This window comes from Lupinus angustifolius, chromosome LG08 (genome assembly GCF_001865875.1).
Source record: "Lupinus angustifolius cultivar Tanjil chromosome LG08, LupAngTanjil_v1.0, whole genome shotgun sequence".
Taxonomy (NCBI): Eukaryota; Viridiplantae; Streptophyta; class Magnoliopsida; order Fabales; family Fabaceae; genus Lupinus; species Lupinus angustifolius.
In genome coordinates, this window is record NC_032016.1 from 1,776,568 (window position 1) to 1,793,823 (window position 17,256).

Below are 17,256 nucleotides of genomic sequence, written 5' to 3' on the forward strand. Positions count from 1 at the left end.
AAATAAAAAGGTTATTCATAGAAAAATAAGGAATATTTATTATTAGAAATCAAATAAATCATAACTAATTTCACAAAAAAATGCATTTATAAACTAACAAAAATTTAACATTTGTACAATATTATTATTGGATGGGAAAATTATTAATTTTGTTATATTATCCAATTTCTATCAATAGACGTTGGTTCAAGTAGTACATGTTTCATTCCCCTTGAGCAAAGTCTCGGTTCGAGTCTTGTGAATGAAAAAAATATCCGCTGAGAGAGTTAGCCTCACGTACCTGTGGATATCCTCGACTCGAACAGGATTGTCTTCAGTGCGAGAATACCCGTAGTAAACCAAAAAAATTCTATGCCATTTCTAGATGATGACGTGGCAGGATATATCTAGATCCTTCCTTTCCCCAATTGCATTATTAACACAAGATTCTACACTCCTCTAGAAACAAAAACACAATAACATTCATGCCACGTAAGCAAAGTTATTAACCACGTTTCTTAAACTTCTCGAACTTTCTCACATGTTCTAATCTTAACTACCTCGTTGTTCATTATATATACCTTATTTCTCACACACAAAAATCATATTCAAAGCTTCAAAAACATTCATTTCAATCAAAAAACACAAACCCATGATGCATTTCAACAACAATTCATGTTTTTACAGAACCCCATGTAGCATTTCTTCACAACCAAAGAAGAAAGTGGTTTCAATCCCTGTTCATTTTGTTGAGTCAGAGAGAACAAGAAATAACTCAGCAATTAAGATTCAGAAGGTGGTGAGAGGTTTTCTTGTGAGGAACAGCATGAAGAGGATCAAATGCATAAGGGTTGAGTTGGAGAAGATTGAAGATAAGGTATGTGTTGAAGAAACAATGGAGTTGATTATGAGAGAGGGTAAAGAAAGGGTGAAGTTTAGTGAGAGTATCATGAACTTGGTCCTAAAGTTGGATAATGTTAGAGTCTTGGATTACTACTCTGGGGTTAGGGGTTATAGAAAGTCTGTTATTCAGAAAGCAATTGCACTTCAGGAGTTGATTGATCAGATTCAGATGGTGGGCCCTACTCATCATGATCAAAATCAATCAACCCAAGTTGACCCTGATGTACGAGACTCTTACCTGGTGAAGTGTGAAGGTGACGTCAATGCACAAGACTCTTACCTGGTGAAGTGTGAAGGTGGTGTCAATGCACAAGACTCTTACCTGGTGAAGTGTGAAGATGGCGTCAATGCACAAGACTCTTACGTGGTGAAGTGTGAAGATGGCGTCAATGCACGAGACTCTTACCTCGTGAAGTGTGAAGATGATGTTAGTATACGAAATTCTTACTTAGTGAAATCTGAAGATAACCTCTATACACGAGGCTCTTACTTAGTGAAGTCTGAAGATGATGCATATGCCTATACGAAGAATAGGGAAGATTTAATGGATAATGGTGTGGGAGAAGAGAGTGTGGGAACAAGTATGGTTGAGGAAGTTGAGGAGAATTGTTTAGTGAAGGAAGAAGTGGATCAAGATTGTGAGAATAAGATAGGAAAAGAAGTAAATTATGAGAACAATAAGAACAAGGAACTATTGGAAAGGATGGTGGAAGATAATGAGAGAATGATGAACATGATGGCTCAATTATTTGAGAGGAATGAAATGCAGACAAAGCTTCTTAGTTCTCTCTCACAAAGAGTGGAGCAACTAGAGAGAGCTTATGCTTGTGACAAGTTGAGGAAGAAGAAGAGAAGAAATGTTGATGCCAAACACAAATAAACTCATTAGAAATTGGTGCCACAATTAATGAAGTTTGTTTATTATGATCAATGTAACTCATTTTAAGTTTGTCTTTGATGTTTGTTGATTGGGATTAGTGACTGTTTTTTTCAATTAGTTTTGCAAACACATTGACTCTTCTTAATTCTGAATTTCTTATGGGTTGAAAACTTGAAATCAAAATTTTACAAAACAAAAATTTAGTCTTTACAAACTCATCATCATATTCAGAATTCAGCACATAAATTCTTGTATTATCATAGTGTTCTTTCTGCAAATCAAGCATTGTTCCTTCTGTTAATGTATGCAAGAAAAGAAACCATCATTGAACCCAAAAACAGGGAGAATATCCTTAGCTTTAAGAAATAAGCTAAGGTAATCATAGAAGACCCAAAAGGGGTTACCCAAAAAACAAAAACAGATGTTGTTTAGTACAACAATCAAAACCTTAATCCCAGTAAATCGGGTTGGTACATAATCAAAGCCTTAATTCTAGTAGGTCGAGTCAGTACATAATCAAAACCTTAATCCTAGTAGGTCGAGTCAGTACATAATCAAAGCCTTAATCCCAGTAGGTAGAGTCAATACGTAATCATAACCTTAATCCCAGTAGGTCGGGTCGGTATGTTGTTTACCACAGTTGTATATATTGCATTAAAAACCTTGCTTAGCAGCAAAATCTTGATTATTTAAGATGTCAATAGGGTCTTAGCTGTACCGCCCATGATCCACTCTAAATCAGAAGAAGAAAGTGAGATTTGATTGCTAATAAGCTGCACTGCTTCTTTTGCCCCTTTATAACCACATTCAGGAACAACAAATGGAAAATCACTGCAACAATATATTGAAAAAAAGGGTCATATATTCATATCAACTTGTGGAAAAATCTCTAACCCATTTCCCTATTCTACTCTTTGCTCATAAAGTTCAAGTAGTTCTATTTTAGTTGAGTACATGTATAAACAGAAGTTACCTTCCCCACATTACATGGTTAGCACCAAAGTGGGATACAACTTGGGACAAGAGAGGAGACAAATCCTGATAAGGAAATTGAACTCTTGATACTCTGAAAAGAGCACTGAATTTCACATATACCTGTCAAAAAATCAAACTTTTATGTTCCTCATGCTGGAGGCTTAACCACTTCAGTAAAAAGAACAAGAGTGAATACCCACTTTGGTTCTTAAAAATTTTCGTGTGTACCAATTTGATCATCGAAAAAGTAAAAACCCAAACAAGTACCAAAATATTATGAATGTGAGTCAAAATTATCCTTTTCAACGGTCATAAAAATGCTAAAAATGATAACTTTGACCCATACTTGATATTTTTTGGAACCAATTTGAGTTTTTCAATTTTTTAGAGACGAAATTGGTATACGGAAAATTTTTGAAGGACTAAAATAGGTCTTTACTCAAAAATTAAAAAAAACCTTGTTTGTTTTATAAGGCATTTCATTAAGTTACATGGATTTAATCAATCACATTAAGTCTAGGCACAATCTTTTGCAAGTTAACACCTTTTACCATTTTACTCATTCAATCAACATCAGAAGCATTAAGGTGGTATCTGATATTGTGAAAATTTAAGAATAAGCATCTGAAAGAGTTCTAAACTTTTTCTTCTCTTTAATGGTCTTCAGCAATTTAGCAAAAATTGCAATTAAGGAAAATTTCTTTGCTTACTTGAAATTCTGTTCTTGAAGAAACAACTGGGCACTTACTTGTGGGAACCTAGATAGATTTAAAAGCCGAGAAAAGACAAGAGCTTCATCATCATTTCTGCAATACAATATTCATGTGAGTACACTTTCTTGGCCTTTGTAACAATGATCGTAATATAGCTTACATTGGTGGTTTGCAGAAGGCTAAGTGATCAAGCAATACAATTGTTGATGGAAATTCTGTGCACAATTGCTCGATTTCCGAAATATGCATATCAAGCCCCTGAAATTTACAACTCAGTAATTCATTGTTTCATCAACTTCATATAAATAAAACATTCCAAAACTGTATAGAGGAGTAGCAAAATATAGTTCTTTTGTATTTAAGGTAAGAGGATATAAACTAAGCACCTTCATACACATGAAGCCAACTGGTACTTTGAGTTCTCCCGCTCTTCGGAAAAGTGCCTTTCCGACCTCATTCGTCATCTGAAAAATATATTTAAATCTTTTTTTAATTAAAATATTATATATTGAATAATATCTATTTATGATAAAGTATTATGACGTTATTCAACCCATGTAGCCGACCGCACCTAATAGGATTTAAGGCTTAGTTGTAGTTGTTTGAATAATATAATTTATTTTTATTAGAAGGTCGGTTAAAAACAAAAAGGTTTTTCCATGCTTGGTATCCTTGCAGCTGCCTTATAAGAATAAATGCGGCCCGATGCATGAGGTTCCCATTTAGTGTGATTTAAGGAGGGTTGATCTATGCAGCCTTATCGTGGCACTCATTCCAGGATTTGAACCCATGACCTCCAGGTTACGAGGCAAACAACCATACCGTTGTACCGAGGCCCATCCTCTTAAAAACAAATTATAATCTTATAGCCTAACAATCAATTCATCCTATAAATTTTCCTCCAATTGCCCTACTTATACAGGCTAATCGATATAATTCTCCGGCGGGTGGATACAATCACTACATGTTTGGGAAAATAAAGATTTCCTTCTTATTAATTTTAAAGTCTCAAGGGACACATAAGAATCCCAACTAATCAAAGTGACATAGATGGAGAAGGGGGAAATAGAATGGTTCAAGCGTAGCTCTTTAGCTCATACCATGAACAGAGACATGAATGGAAAAGAAAAGACGTTACCTACCTTTTCTCCAGATGGCCACAAGTAAGGGTTAAATCGAACAGCACGGTAACCATCCTAACATAAACGAAAAGAAAACTTCAATCGATTTCGATAAAAATCAGATTGCAGATAAAAGAAATAATCAATTACACCTTCAAAACAAGATTTTCGAACTGCTTAAGTCCACTTCCGTCATCAGCTGGATTAGCAAGGCAACAACCAAAAAATTTGGTCGGGTATTTCTTCAAAACACTGAGCAATTAATAACTTGACATTAGTAACACGCAATCGGCGTAATAAAGATTGAAACTGGTCATTACATGGAGGAAGTAATGACTATAGTTAACTGCACAACTGACGTTAAAGTAAGAGTTCCTGCTCAAGTATATGGTTATCCGACTCACTATGCGACTAGTATTATGATACCAACTAATCCGAAAAAGAATAGCACGAAGCATTCAAAAATCACACATCTCACATGCAACACAGTCATTGTCCCAGTTCGAGTAGTCCAGAAACACAAATTGAATCAACATAGCAGTCATGAAATGGCAAAAAGCTCATGATGATTCAAGCTCATGTGTCAAGTTCTCTCTACAATAGGCAATAAAAGCTTCGATATATGCAATAAGCATCAACCATTTTTTTGCATTCGGAAAAAAATTAAGTTTCGAATAAAATATTATATGAAATCCTCCACAGCATTGAACTGAGCACGTCAACAAATTCAATCATACGTTCTACCAACATCGTCTACAACTAGAGAATACGAACCTCTAACCTCCATATAGTGGAATAATCAAATTTAACAAATGAATAGATACAATTGACAGATTAGAATTTTTCAAATAAGTGAATTCTGTGTTATGTAATTTCACTTGGTCTACGGTTTTTATAATGTAGTTTTTACATAAGGGATATTTCTGCACTTCACTATAAAGGTCCTTTTGTGACAGAATATCCAATTTCAATTAACTCCGAGTTTTCGAAATTCTCTGACCATAGTTCTCTCTGTACACTATTTCCTTCTTTCTTAAGCAATTCCAGCATGGAAAACATGTCAAATGCTGAGACCATACTACAACTAGATTTTCCGTCTATATCAACTTCGAAAGCACTGAATCGCAGTTAATAATCAAATGGTAGAAAAGATTTGCTGAACGTACCTTGTGACATAACTATGATCAAATTTATGGTTAATTGGCTGCACAATGAGTGCACCATCTACTCCTGCATCCTCCATACACTGGAATAAGTATCAAAACTAGTTATGTATCTTTCATTTTTTACTGTGCATCCCACAGATATGAACAGAGATTAACCCTTATAAATTAATAGCATTTACACATGCACAAATGATTTGTGACAAATCAAGCCAAAAAAAATCAATTTTTATGCAATTAGCCTCAAGCAATTAAGGCCCATTTGTTTAGATTTACAAAAAGAGTGTTTCTCCAAAAGCCATTTTAGCATAAAAGATTTTGTGAGAAGCTGAAAAACCTAAAGGATGAATTTTAGATAAACAATCATGTATATGTAAAGAAGTGATTTTTTAATACAAAATCACTTTTTTATTTATTCATAACAAAATTTAAATAAATGGGTCTAATAATTGTTTGGAATACCAACCAGCATCAAATTCTACAAATAATAAGAAAAAAATAGCCCAAAATAAATATACTATGTAACAAAATTCATACCTGGAGCAAAAAATCAACATGGCCTGGTAAAGTAGGAACTTGTCCAGGTGAATAAGGGAATTTATCAGCCTTCATTAAAAATATAAGAATACTATGTTAACAAAAGGATCTGAGATACCGACAAGGCGCGTTGGTCTAATGACATAAGACCATATTAGATCACAGGATGACCAAAAAGTAGTCAAGAGTTCGAAAGGGAGCGACAATTGAAATGGATTAGTTCGTTACCGAAGACCGAGATATGTACCCACAAAAATTGAGATAAATGAAGTGTTACCTGTTGAGGTGAAGCCCAAACATGAAGATGGGAATCTATGACTTTGGGTATTGAAGTTGTTTGGTTTTGAGTAATGGACATTGCAATTGTAGGAGTAACAAGAGTTTTGAATGTGAATTTGGGTTTTCTATAATTGTTTCGACCAACTACTGAAAGCAGAGTAGTGTTCAACCTTAGCGCCATGTGAATGTGATGATAAAATACTCCATTTTTTGGGGTGCAAATTTTCTTATTTGTTTAACCACTCTTTTACTAACACAATCATTCTATGTAGTAAGTAGGTAGAAACTCTTAAGTTTTAACGAAATTACATATATTATCCTCCATTCTTTGCATCTACAAAAAATCCTGATTTTTATACATACCTTACATTAGCTACTCCTGTGTGATAAATAAGTATGGTTTTTTAAACAAAAATGATAATAAGTGTAATTAAGTTAAACAAAATATGATATATTGTGGAGACATGCCTAAATAGTATATGAGTCAATACATTTTCGTTATTTTTGGTTCAATATATGATGCATAAATAATTCTAAGAACATATTTAAATCACACTTATACTATACTCTAACGAACAAAAAATAATGAAAATGTATTGATTCGAATGTTATTTAATCATGTTTCCACAATATATTATATTTTGTTTAACTTAATTACACTTATCACTCTTTTTGTACAAAAAAAATCACACTTATTTCTCATGAAGGGTAGTCACTGTAAGATATGTATATAAACTAAGGGTTTTTGTAGGTGTAAACAATGGAGGGTGGTTTATATAATTTCACTATAACTCAAGGGTGTCAATATAACTTACTCTAAAAATAATTGTGGCTATGTAATTGTATGTTCATTTCTTATAATTATATATGTTATATAGACAATCAACGAGGAAAAAAAATTATAAAACATAATTTAAATTTACTATTAAACATAACTCATTTTACACCATGAAATGTAAAAGACAATTTCAACATTATAATGAATTAACAACATAATATTGCTCCTTAACAACATAATATCATTGTTTAACAATATAACAATATGAATTAATATGATATTACAATTATAAATTAACAATATAATATTACAACTATGACTAAATAACAAACTCGGGTTACACAGGTCTAATTACCTTAATACCCGAACTCAGACTAATCCCACGATAGATTTCAAAATCTCAAGTCTCAATTACTCTCGGATCCAAAAACAGACATAAATGGTTACATATATTATCTACCTTTACCTATTCTCATCCTGTATGTCCCAAAAAAGTAACACTCATTCTTCCAGCTTTTCTATTACAATTTTTACATCACACATTTTTTTTCCTTGTTCAAAAGTCCAAAACTATATTTGATTGTAAGAATATCATAACACATAAGGCTTAAGAGTGGCCCATGATTCATAGCTGCTAATTATAACTAACAAGATCCAAATTTTTGGATAGATGAGTATTAGAATGTAGCAATTTTGCATAATTGTTAAAAAAGTTGATTATAATTATCAAATTATAAAATGAAATTTTTGAGTAAATGAATGAGTTGTATAGTGCATTGTGGATAGAATTGTGTAGTAGATATTAGAACTATCAACAATGTAAGGAATGATAAATGAAGAGGTTATTGTTTGGGATTTGAATATATATATGTACGTCATCATGTTACAACATAACAAATAAAAAATGCAAGTATTTGTTAATTGCAAAAATGTTTGTTATTACATAAAAAAAATTAGTTCTATTTTGTAACACACTTTTATAATTTAAATATTTGACTGTCTCAACTAATGATTTTCTTTTTCGTTTTTATATAACATGCATGATGAAATTATAAAAACTTAAGAAATAAAATTTTATTGTGTGGTTTGGTAGGGTAATCAAGGTAATCTCTTATATAGCCCTTTTATCATTCTTATAGATAAGCATAAATATTTGATAATGGAGATATCACAATGGCATAGTTTTTTCTTTTGCATTTTCCCATATGTTCAACTTTTTTATATTATTAAGGGTATTTTTCACTTTTTAGATAAAAAATAATTTCTTTTGAAGTGTATAATTATCTTTGCCAACAAATATTTCTTGTAGGAATCATATCATTAATCTTTTGATCTTTCTTGGAATCTAACAGACCTTTATATCATTAGATCAATACATTATTGATATTTTCACATCTACTTTGAAAGAAGGCTGAGTAATTATGATAAAAATAAATAATTTGTTCATATAAAATTCAGAAGACAATTACAGATTCACTCTTTTTCATCTCAAGTGAGTATTTGAGGATACCCCAACTCATCTTAACTATCCCAAAACTACCAATATATAGTAAATTATATGTGACAATAAATATTATCCACTACTCAAGATTTTTGATTGTTGCTAGAAAATAACAAAAGAATATTAACCTACTAATTTGCAATGACAAAAAACTCTACAAAATCTACATGATCAATCATAAAGCATTGCAATCAGGTTCTAAAGCAGTCTAGTGGTGTAAGGCTCCATTAGATTCCCAAAATTGAGTATTCGATTTCTGGGAGTGACACTTATTGGGAGGGACAACCCTAAAATGATTAATTCCTTACCCAAAAAAGTGATGAAATACAAAAAAAAAAAGCAGTCTAATTTCATGTAAAATTGAACTACCATTTACACATTACAATATTATAGATAGCTCCTAAGTAATGGAAATACACTAAGTTGAAAGAAACTTGTTATAGCTTGATTCCAAACAGATTACATAAAGAAAATATTCCCTTCTCTTGGGATGAAGATTTTGAGCATACATCTTCTTTCACATGTAATGTGATCTTCTATTTCGTATTTATATTTTTTGGAGTTAGTTTGGTGAAAGAGATTAAGAATCTTCTATATTTTGTACATGATAAAAACAAAGTAATAACAAGAATAATGATATAAATGTCACATTTCTTATTTATGTGTGTTTATGTAATTTTATAAGTATATTTTTTCTTTTTCTTTCACTTTTTGCACAACCAAACATGATGAAGGAAAAATTATAATTGTTTCCTTCTTTTTTCTTTTAAAACAAATAACTAACTTTTCACCTTAGTTTTTACTTTTTTTCATTCTTTTAACTTTTTTCTTTCTTTTCATTTTTCTTTATGAACCAAATAGAGTGTTAGAGAGGAAAAAATGTATGTAGTAATAGTATATAAGTTCTATATATTATCATTATATTATTTATCATTTATATTTAATTATCATTACTTTTAAAAAATAATAATTCAAATAAACAGTGAATAATATATTCTCTGTGTAAATTTTTACAGTAACTTTAGTATTAAATGTTTCTCCTAGAGTCTTTCCAAGAAATGAAAAGGAGCTAGGTACATGGCATTTCCCCATGAAATAGAAAAACAATTGTTTCTATAGTAAAATTAAGGAAAATGATATGTTCTTGTATGAATTTTCATATCTATAAGAAAGTAACATATGTTATAGAATGATATTTTATTTATTAATGATTAATTTACAAGTAGCATATGTCATTTTCTTATAGGTAGAAGGATTTTGGTTTCTCACATGTATCATCGCACTAGAGACCATCCTATCTGAGTCAGGAACATCCACAAGTATGTGGGGCTAACTCTCTCAACAAATATTTTTTCATCCACAAGACTGGAACCCGATACTTTGCTTAAGGGGAATCAAACATGTACCACTAAAATCAACACCCATTGATATTAATCTTTGATTATTGAGAATAAAAAAAGTAAGGAAATAACAAATTTCAATGTTTTAAAATGGCAAAATACTTGAAAAATAGTCTCACCCAAACCACTATATAAAACTAGGTCTACATAGAATTGAGTCATTCATACAAGAACTACTTTTATAAACCCTTGTTTACAAAAAAATACTCCACTATCAAGATGAAAATTGTTAAATTGACTATCTTATTGATTTTCATCATGGCATCAGGTTAGAAATCCTATTTTACTTTCAATTCAATCTTCACAATTTCTCTTATTAATATATTGAATCAAGTTTCTATACCTTACCTTTTCTTTATTTTTTTAGTACTCCACTCAAAGATTAAAATCTATCCATTGTTAGTGTAAAAATTTTTACACTCTGTCAACACATCAACACATCATCTACCACTGATTTGCATTACTTTTATTTAAGAGTTAATGATCATTAACATATAAATGATGGATGATTTATCGACAATGTAAAAAAAAGCTTACATTATCAGTGTATACATATTAAATCCATGAAATTATCACTTCAAATTTTACTAACTTTCTTTGTTCATTTTGTGTGAATATATTATATAGATATGTGCAAAGAATCAGAAGCAAGGGTGGGTGGTGTTACATATTATCTTTGTAGAAGAGATGCAGAGTGTAGAATATTATTTGGTCCCAATTGTAAATGTATTAAAAGAGCATGTTGTCCACCATTACCACCATTTTACAAAATCCATAGCCATGCTTCTCAAGATTATGCACCAGCACCTTCTAATATCATGCAATAAAAAAAATGTTAGAAAAAATAAAATATAAACTAAGGAAGGACTATATCATATTATGTATCTGAATTTAAGCTTGTGAATATATTAAAAAAATTCCAGCTTATTATTAATTTCTTCCCAATTTTTTTATTTACCAAAATTTGCATTCTATTTTGATTTGAAATTTTAATATATTATCGTGAAATTATCTTCTAGTATGAAGATAAAGTTGCCTACATATCCTGCACCCCATTAGGTGAGAGTTTTGTCCTTAGTGTACTTACTCATGCTTATAAATAATTTGTTTGAATACTTTAAATTTAATATCGTTAATATACTCATTGTCTCGGGTTTGATTTCTCGGAACGAGGGTGCGGATGATGATAGGTGTACTATCATCTTCTAAAAAATGGAGTTGTCATTACTTTTTTGCAAACAAAATATAGAAAATATTTTTTTTGCCCAGTCTTGAAAAATATTGTTGTGTTATCTAGAATTCTGAAGATTGTAGTTAATTAGAAATCATGTAAAGTATTAGTATTACACTCACATGTAGTATGACAATACCTAATATATATCCTAAACTTATTTGATTATTTTATTAATTATTCGTTTATTTGCTAAGGTTAAAATTGTTTTTTGTTTGACAAGAGTTTGTCTTACTCCTACTTATTTTCAAGTGCAATGAGAAAATCTATAATACATAATTCTTTAGGTAAAAAATGATTGGATTGATTTAATATATTTTAATTGATTTAAAAAACAAAAGTGATTGTTCAAATGATTATATAAGGATAAGAAGTAACTTATCTTGACCCTTCCCCAACCTTAATGTAATTATTATTTTTATAAAAAAGAGAGTTTTAGAGGACATAAAGTGATGCATCACATTCATTTAAATGATGATTAGAAAAAAAGAAGCCAGTCACTATTCATCCTTACTATGATTTGATATTATTAGATTGGGTAAATAACACTGATACCTCATGAGTTTTAGTGAAATTATGCAAAACACCCCTCACTTTTCTATCCTTACACAAACCCCTAATTTTTATACTTTTATTACACCGACCACCATTGCATGAGAAATAAGTGTGATTTTCTGAACAAAAAATGTTATATATGCAATTAAATTAAACAATTTATATTATGAAGACAAGAATAATATATGAGTCGATACCTCTTTATTATTTTTGAGAAAAAGAAATATACACTTACGGTGTAAGATTTTTCTTCACTATCATTATATCATCTATCTTTCATTTTTAATTATCATTGAATTTTAAATAAAAATTATACAAATGAATATTGATGATGTATTGATTATAAATATAACATTTATCATTAATTAAAAACAAGTTTTTTTGGTACAAATTAAAAACAAGTTATTATTACTATGATTAATGCAAGTATTTGCATTTATTACTATTATTTATTATTCATTTATTATTACATTGTGTTATCCAGGTTAGATTTTTGAAGTTAACAATAGTAGGACAATGGATGTTTATACTTACATGATAGTTACATTAATTGTATCAACAAATGTAAATAACTTATCTCTATAAAACATCAAGAGTTATAAAATAAAGTGAATAAAGTATCTCTTGATAACATGTGATGTGTTAAAATTATGACATATGTACTATTATTTTTTATTTTATAGAAAAATAATTAAATATAACATATATCTTAATTTTAGTGGTTGAATGAGATAACTTATCTCATATTACAAGAAAATATTTTATTCTTTAAAATAAAACAAACTAAACTTTTGTAATGAAAGGAGTAAAATTTATGTTTGACTATTGAGAACAGCAAAATAAAGAAATGACAAGTGTCAATGATTTAAAAATTCTACATCATAATCATCCATTCTATAAAAATTCATTCTATAAGATTTTCTAGATATGTTATGTGGTTTTAAGTTTGTGAGTATCTTATAAATTTTATTTACTTATAGGAATAACATGATAGAGTTGAAATTTTGTTATTTTGACAAGTATACTGATGCAAAATATTGTTAAATAATTCACTATTGGCACTTAAAAAATATAAATCCTCAATTGGCACTTAAAAAAATCCATGAATTAATGTTTTTGAAATTACATCAATACAAACAACCTTTTGTTCAATTATTTTTTGAAGAAGTAAAAAATGTAAAAACTAACAAATTTCTCTCTCTAGATATTAGTCTAGGAGTTGATAAATTTTAAATGTTTAGGACTAATCGTCCTAATCAAATCATAACAATTGATTATGCATTAATGAATTGATTAAAGATTAAATAGTTTTGTTGAAGATCAATGATAAAATGTGATTTATAGTATTGATCATGGATCAATGAAAATAGATAGTTGTTGATTCTATCTCTCTTCTTACTTCTATTTTTAATAGTCAATTATTATTGTCAAAATATTTTCATAGAAAGAAAATAGAGATAAAAAATACAAAGGATGTATCATGTTCAATTTTTCTGAGCATAATTGTATTTATTAGAGAGTTATATTCAATTTGACTCGAGTATAATTGTTTCCTATAAGTGGCGTTGACATTGACTTCAATAAAGCATTATTCCTAGAATTTAAGTAACATCTAAAAATTAGAAGAAAAAAAACAAACCATCATTAAATAGATAAGTGACACCAACAAACATTAGTTCAAGTGATACATGTTTGATTCCCCTTAAGCAAGAACCCGGGTTCGAGTCTTGTGGATGAAAAAAATGTCCATTGGGAGAGTTAGCCCCATGTACCTGTAGATGTTCCCAGCTCGGACAGGATTACCTCTAGTGCGAGAATACATGTGGGAAAAGTGGCGTTGACATTGACTTCAATAAAACCACCCATTTGCTATATATTGATATAACCTTAAAGAAGTGTATTTTGGGTTGGTGAGAGTGGCTTGTTTTGTTGAAATCTTTATTTTTGGAGTAGCCTCTTTTGCTTTTGTTTTTACATGTTTTGTGTTTTGTATATGCAGCTTCTGATTTTTATGTAAAACTTATTGTTTTTGTTCTTACATGAATGTTTTGTGTTCATAGGTTACTAGCTTCTTGAGTAATTAAGCATATTTTGTATGTTATTATTGAACTATCTTGTTTTGATTGAATTTGACTTTGCTACTATTTTTTATTACAAAGATATTCATAAATAATGGCACTAGATGAAGTTTCTACAAAATCAAAAGGGAAGTATCATGTGTTTTTGAGTTTTAGAGGAGAAGACACTCGCTTAAATTTCACTGACCACTTATATGAAGCCTTAGTGAGGAAAGGTATCATAACTTTCAGAGATGATGAAGAACTTGAAAGAGGTGAAAGTATCTCACAAAATCTCCTTGATGCAATTAAGGAATCTCTTATTGCAATTGTTATAATTTCCCAAAATTATGCTTCTTCAACTTGGTGTTTGGATGAGCTACAAAAAATTGTTGATTGCAAACAAAGTTTTGGACTACAAGTATTCCCAATTTTCTATGGTGTAGATCCATCTCATATAGGACATCAAAGGGAAAGTTTTGAACAAGCTTTCAAGGATCATGAACATAAATTTGAAGGAAACAAAGAGAAGGTGCAAAAATGGAGAGATGTACTCAAATATGTTGCCAAATTATCTGGTTGGGACTCTAAAAATAAGTAAGTTTATCATTTATCTTTTGGTATCATACTACATCTACTTATAAATTAGTTGAAACTAGAAAGTTGATTAAAAATACTTCATTTCGTTTAATTTGTTAGATAAATTCATCATGACATTTATATGCCATATTATGAACTTAAATAAATTTACAATCAAAATTCCTTAAGACTCATTAGTTTTGTGATTGTTTTGTTGTCTTGATTTATTTCTCTAGGCATGAATCAAAACTCATTGAAGAAATAGTTGAACAAGTATGGATGAAGCTGGAACCCAAGTTGGTAATAAATACAGATGGATTGATTTCAATAGAAACAAAAGTAAATGATTTGATTTCACATTTAAAGTTAGAGTTGCAAGATACTCACCTTATAGGAATATGGGGTATGGGTGGCATTGGAAAAACAACATTAGCATGTTGTTTTCAATAGAATCAAAAGCAAATTTGATTTTACTTGCTTTCTTGCAAATGTTAGAGAGGCTTCTAATGAAGGGGATCAAGGTCTGATTAAATTACAAGATAAACTTCTTTCATAGTTGAAACCAAAGAGTGTCATAATTTATACTTTAAGACAAGGAAAAGAGATGATAAAAAATCTTCTACAAAACAAAAAAGTTCTTCTGGTACTTGATGATGTGAATGCTGAAATTCAACTTGAAAATTTGGCTGGAAACAAAAACTGGTTTGGTGGAGGGAGTAGAATAATAGTGACAACTAGGGATAAACATTTGTTCACTTCACATGGATTATTGCTTGCTATATATGAGATGAGACTCTTAAATGATCAAGAATCTCTTCTGTGAAAAAGCTTTTAATGGAAATCAACCATTGATCAGTTATTTGGAGTTGTCTAAAAAAGTAGTTGAATACACTGGAGGGCTTCCTTTGGCACTTAAAGTGTATGGTTCATTACTTCATGGAAGAAGTATACAAGAATGGGAAGACACTTTGATTAAGATACGCCGAGTTCTACCTAATGATATCCTCAACAAACTTAAAATAAGTTATGATATGTTGGAAGATGAGTACAAGACTATATTTTTGAATATTGCATGCTTCTTCAATGGATGGGAAAAAGAATATGTGACACAAATATTAGACAAATGTGGCTTGCATCCGACAATAGGAATAAAAATTCTTATTGAAAAATCATTGATAACTTTTAATGCAAAACTTTGTCTAGGAATGCATGATTTGCTTGAAGAAATGGGTCAAAAAATTGTTATCCAAGAATCTCCTCTTGATCCTGGTAGACGTCAACTATTGTGGCACGTTGAGGATATTGATAAAGTATTGACAACAAATACAGTAAGTATTGATTTTCATTTTTTTAATCAAAATTAATTGATTTGCTGGAATTTTCTCATATATTATGCTAATTTTTCATTGTTTTATATTAGGGAAGTGAGAAAATCCAAGGAATAGTTTTGAACCGAAGAATGCCATATGATGCGCGTTGGCTACCTGATGCATTATCTAAAATGTTTAACATTAGATTACTCATCATATATTGTGATTTGCACCTTCAATTTGGTATCAAATGTCTTTCTAGTTCGTTAAATGTTGTTATTTGGTCTCGATATCCTTTGAAAGCTCTACCACTTGATGTGCAACTAGATGAACTTGTTTACTTGGAGATGCGTTATAGCAAAATAGAAAAGCTTTGGAATGGAACTCACGTAAGAATTCTTATTAGAAAACTTTAATATAAGTATAAATGTAAGGATTTCAAATGTTCTAACATAATTCCTCTTTCCCTTTGTTTTATTCGTTTGGAGCAGTTTTTTTGGAAACTAAAACACATCAACTTATCATATTCTGAAGACCTAATTGAAACTCCAGATATTTCTGGTGCACCAAATCTTAAAGAGCTCTTTCTTAATGGTTGTACTAAGCTTATTAAAGTTCACTATTCTGTTGGACTACACAAGAAGCTTGAGAAAATGAGCTTTTCTAGATGCATAAACCTTGAAACTTTGCCAAGTAAAATGGAAATGTGTTCTCTGAAGTTCCTTCTGCTTAGTAACTGCTCAAAGCTTTGGAGACTTCCAGATTTTGATGAGAAAATGAAATGTGTCTCGGAAATATATTTACGAAATTGTAAAAATCTTCTTTCCATTCCAAATACAATTACCAATTTGAAGACTTTGAAAATTCTCAACTTATACGGATGCTCAAAAGTTGATAGACTTCCAATCAATATAAATGAAAACAAGGCTTTGGAGGATCTTGATATGAGCTATACATCAATAAGAGAAGTGAAGTCTTCTCTATTTCATTTGGAAAATCTCAAAAGGCTTCTTTTTCGTGGATGTAGTGGGCCAATATTCAAATCTCAAGGCAAACTTTTAACACCTTTGTGGAAGTGTTGGAGTGAAAGGTATCGAATTATTAATACAGAATCATTAATATTGCCTCGTTCCATCTCCAATCTTTCCTCATTAACTCTTTTAAATTTAAAAGATTGTAACCTCAAATCACTCCCTGAAGATATTGGCCACTTCTCATCATTGGAGATGTTAGATTTAAGAGGTAATGTTGATCTAACCCTACATTTGGCTACCATAGCTAATCTTTCTAAGCTC

At 30.3% G+C, this 17,256-nt stretch overlaps 3 protein-coding genes and 1 long non-coding RNA gene across 5 annotated transcripts; 3 read left to right on the plus strand and 1 right to left on the minus strand.

Moving 5' to 3' along the window:
• On the plus strand, nucleotides 563-1,869 carry LOC109354224. The gene is made up of 2 exons (XM_019596574.1): nucleotides 563-1,170; nucleotides 1,381-1,869. Exons 1-2 carry the CDS (start codon nucleotides 632-634, stop codon nucleotides 1,760-1,762), a joined length of 921 nt encoding a protein of 306 aa, XP_019452119.1. The 5' UTR covers nucleotides 563-631; the 3' UTR covers nucleotides 1,763-1,869.
• Nucleotides 2,227-6,778, minus strand: LOC109354223 (2-pyrone-4,6-dicarbaxylate hydrolase). The gene is made up of 11 exons (XM_019596573.1): nucleotides 6,549-6,778; nucleotides 6,272-6,340; nucleotides 5,738-5,817; nucleotides 4,724-4,823; nucleotides 4,593-4,646; nucleotides 3,837-3,914; nucleotides 3,611-3,708; nucleotides 3,486-3,543; nucleotides 2,736-2,857; nucleotides 2,422-2,593; nucleotides 2,227-2,385 (listed from the first exon to the last, which is right to left on the minus strand). Exons 1-10 carry the CDS (start codon nucleotides 6,729-6,731, stop codon nucleotides 2,452-2,454), a joined length of 984 nt encoding a protein of 327 aa, XP_019452118.1. The 5' UTR covers nucleotides 6,732-6,778; the 3' UTR covers nucleotides 2,227-2,385; nucleotides 2,422-2,451.
• LOC109354191 lies at nucleotides 10,406-11,163 on the plus strand. The gene is made up of 2 exons (XR_002108521.1): nucleotides 10,406-10,497; nucleotides 10,857-11,163. It is a non-coding gene; the product is annotated as an uncharacterized LOC109354191 (long non-coding RNA).
• On the plus strand, nucleotides 14,150-16,610 carry LOC109353512 (toll/interleukin-1 receptor-like protein). 2 transcript variants are annotated; one of them, XR_002108466.1, is made up of 3 exons: nucleotides 14,150-14,669; nucleotides 16,072-16,350; nucleotides 16,453-16,610. XR_002108466.1 is itself a non-coding variant. In XM_019595821.1 (2 exons), exons 1-2 carry the CDS (start codon nucleotides 14,188-14,190, stop codon nucleotides 15,099-15,101), a joined length of 696 nt encoding a protein of 231 aa, XP_019451366.1. In that variant the 5' UTR covers nucleotides 14,150-14,187; the 3' UTR covers nucleotides 15,102-15,242. The 2 variants fall into 2 exon arrangements, 1 of the variants encoding a protein (XP_019451366.1); XM_019595821.1 differs by lacking the exons at nucleotides 16,072-16,350; nucleotides 16,453-16,610 and adding an exon at nucleotides 14,888-15,242.

What these genes read in the sequence shown, in the direction of transcription:
- LOC109354224 (XM_019596574.1), top strand. Translation starts at nt 632, where the DNA reads ATGATGCATTTCAACAACAATTCATGTTTTTACAGAACCCCATGTAGC. An exon ending in CAAGACTCTTACCTGGTGAA is followed by an intron (nt 1,171 to 1,380) that starts GTGTGAAGGTGG and finishes TTACTTAGTGAA; the next exon opens with GTCTGAAGATGATGCATATG.
- LOC109354223 (XM_019596573.1), bottom strand. Translation starts at nt 6,731, where the DNA reads ATGGCGCTAAGGTTGAACACTACTCTGCTTTCAGTAGTTGGTCGAAAC. An exon ending in GATCATAGTTATGTCACAAG is followed by an intron (nt 4,824 to 5,737) that starts GTACGTTCAGCA and finishes TTAATTGCTCAG; the next exon opens with TGTTTTGAAGAAATACCCGA. An exon ending in TGTGGCCATCTGGAGAAAAG is followed by an intron (nt 3,915 to 4,592) that starts GTAGGTAACGTC and finishes TATATTTTTCAG; the next exon opens with ATGACGAATGAGGTCGGAAA.
- LOC109353512 (XM_019595821.1), top strand. Translation starts at nt 14,188, where the DNA reads ATGGCACTAGATGAAGTTTCTACAAAATCAAAAGGGAAGTATCATGTG. An exon ending in GGTTGGGACTCTAAAAATAA is followed by an intron (nt 14,670 to 14,887) that starts GTAAGTTTATCA and finishes TTATTTCTCTAG; the next exon opens with GCATGAATCAAAACTCATTG.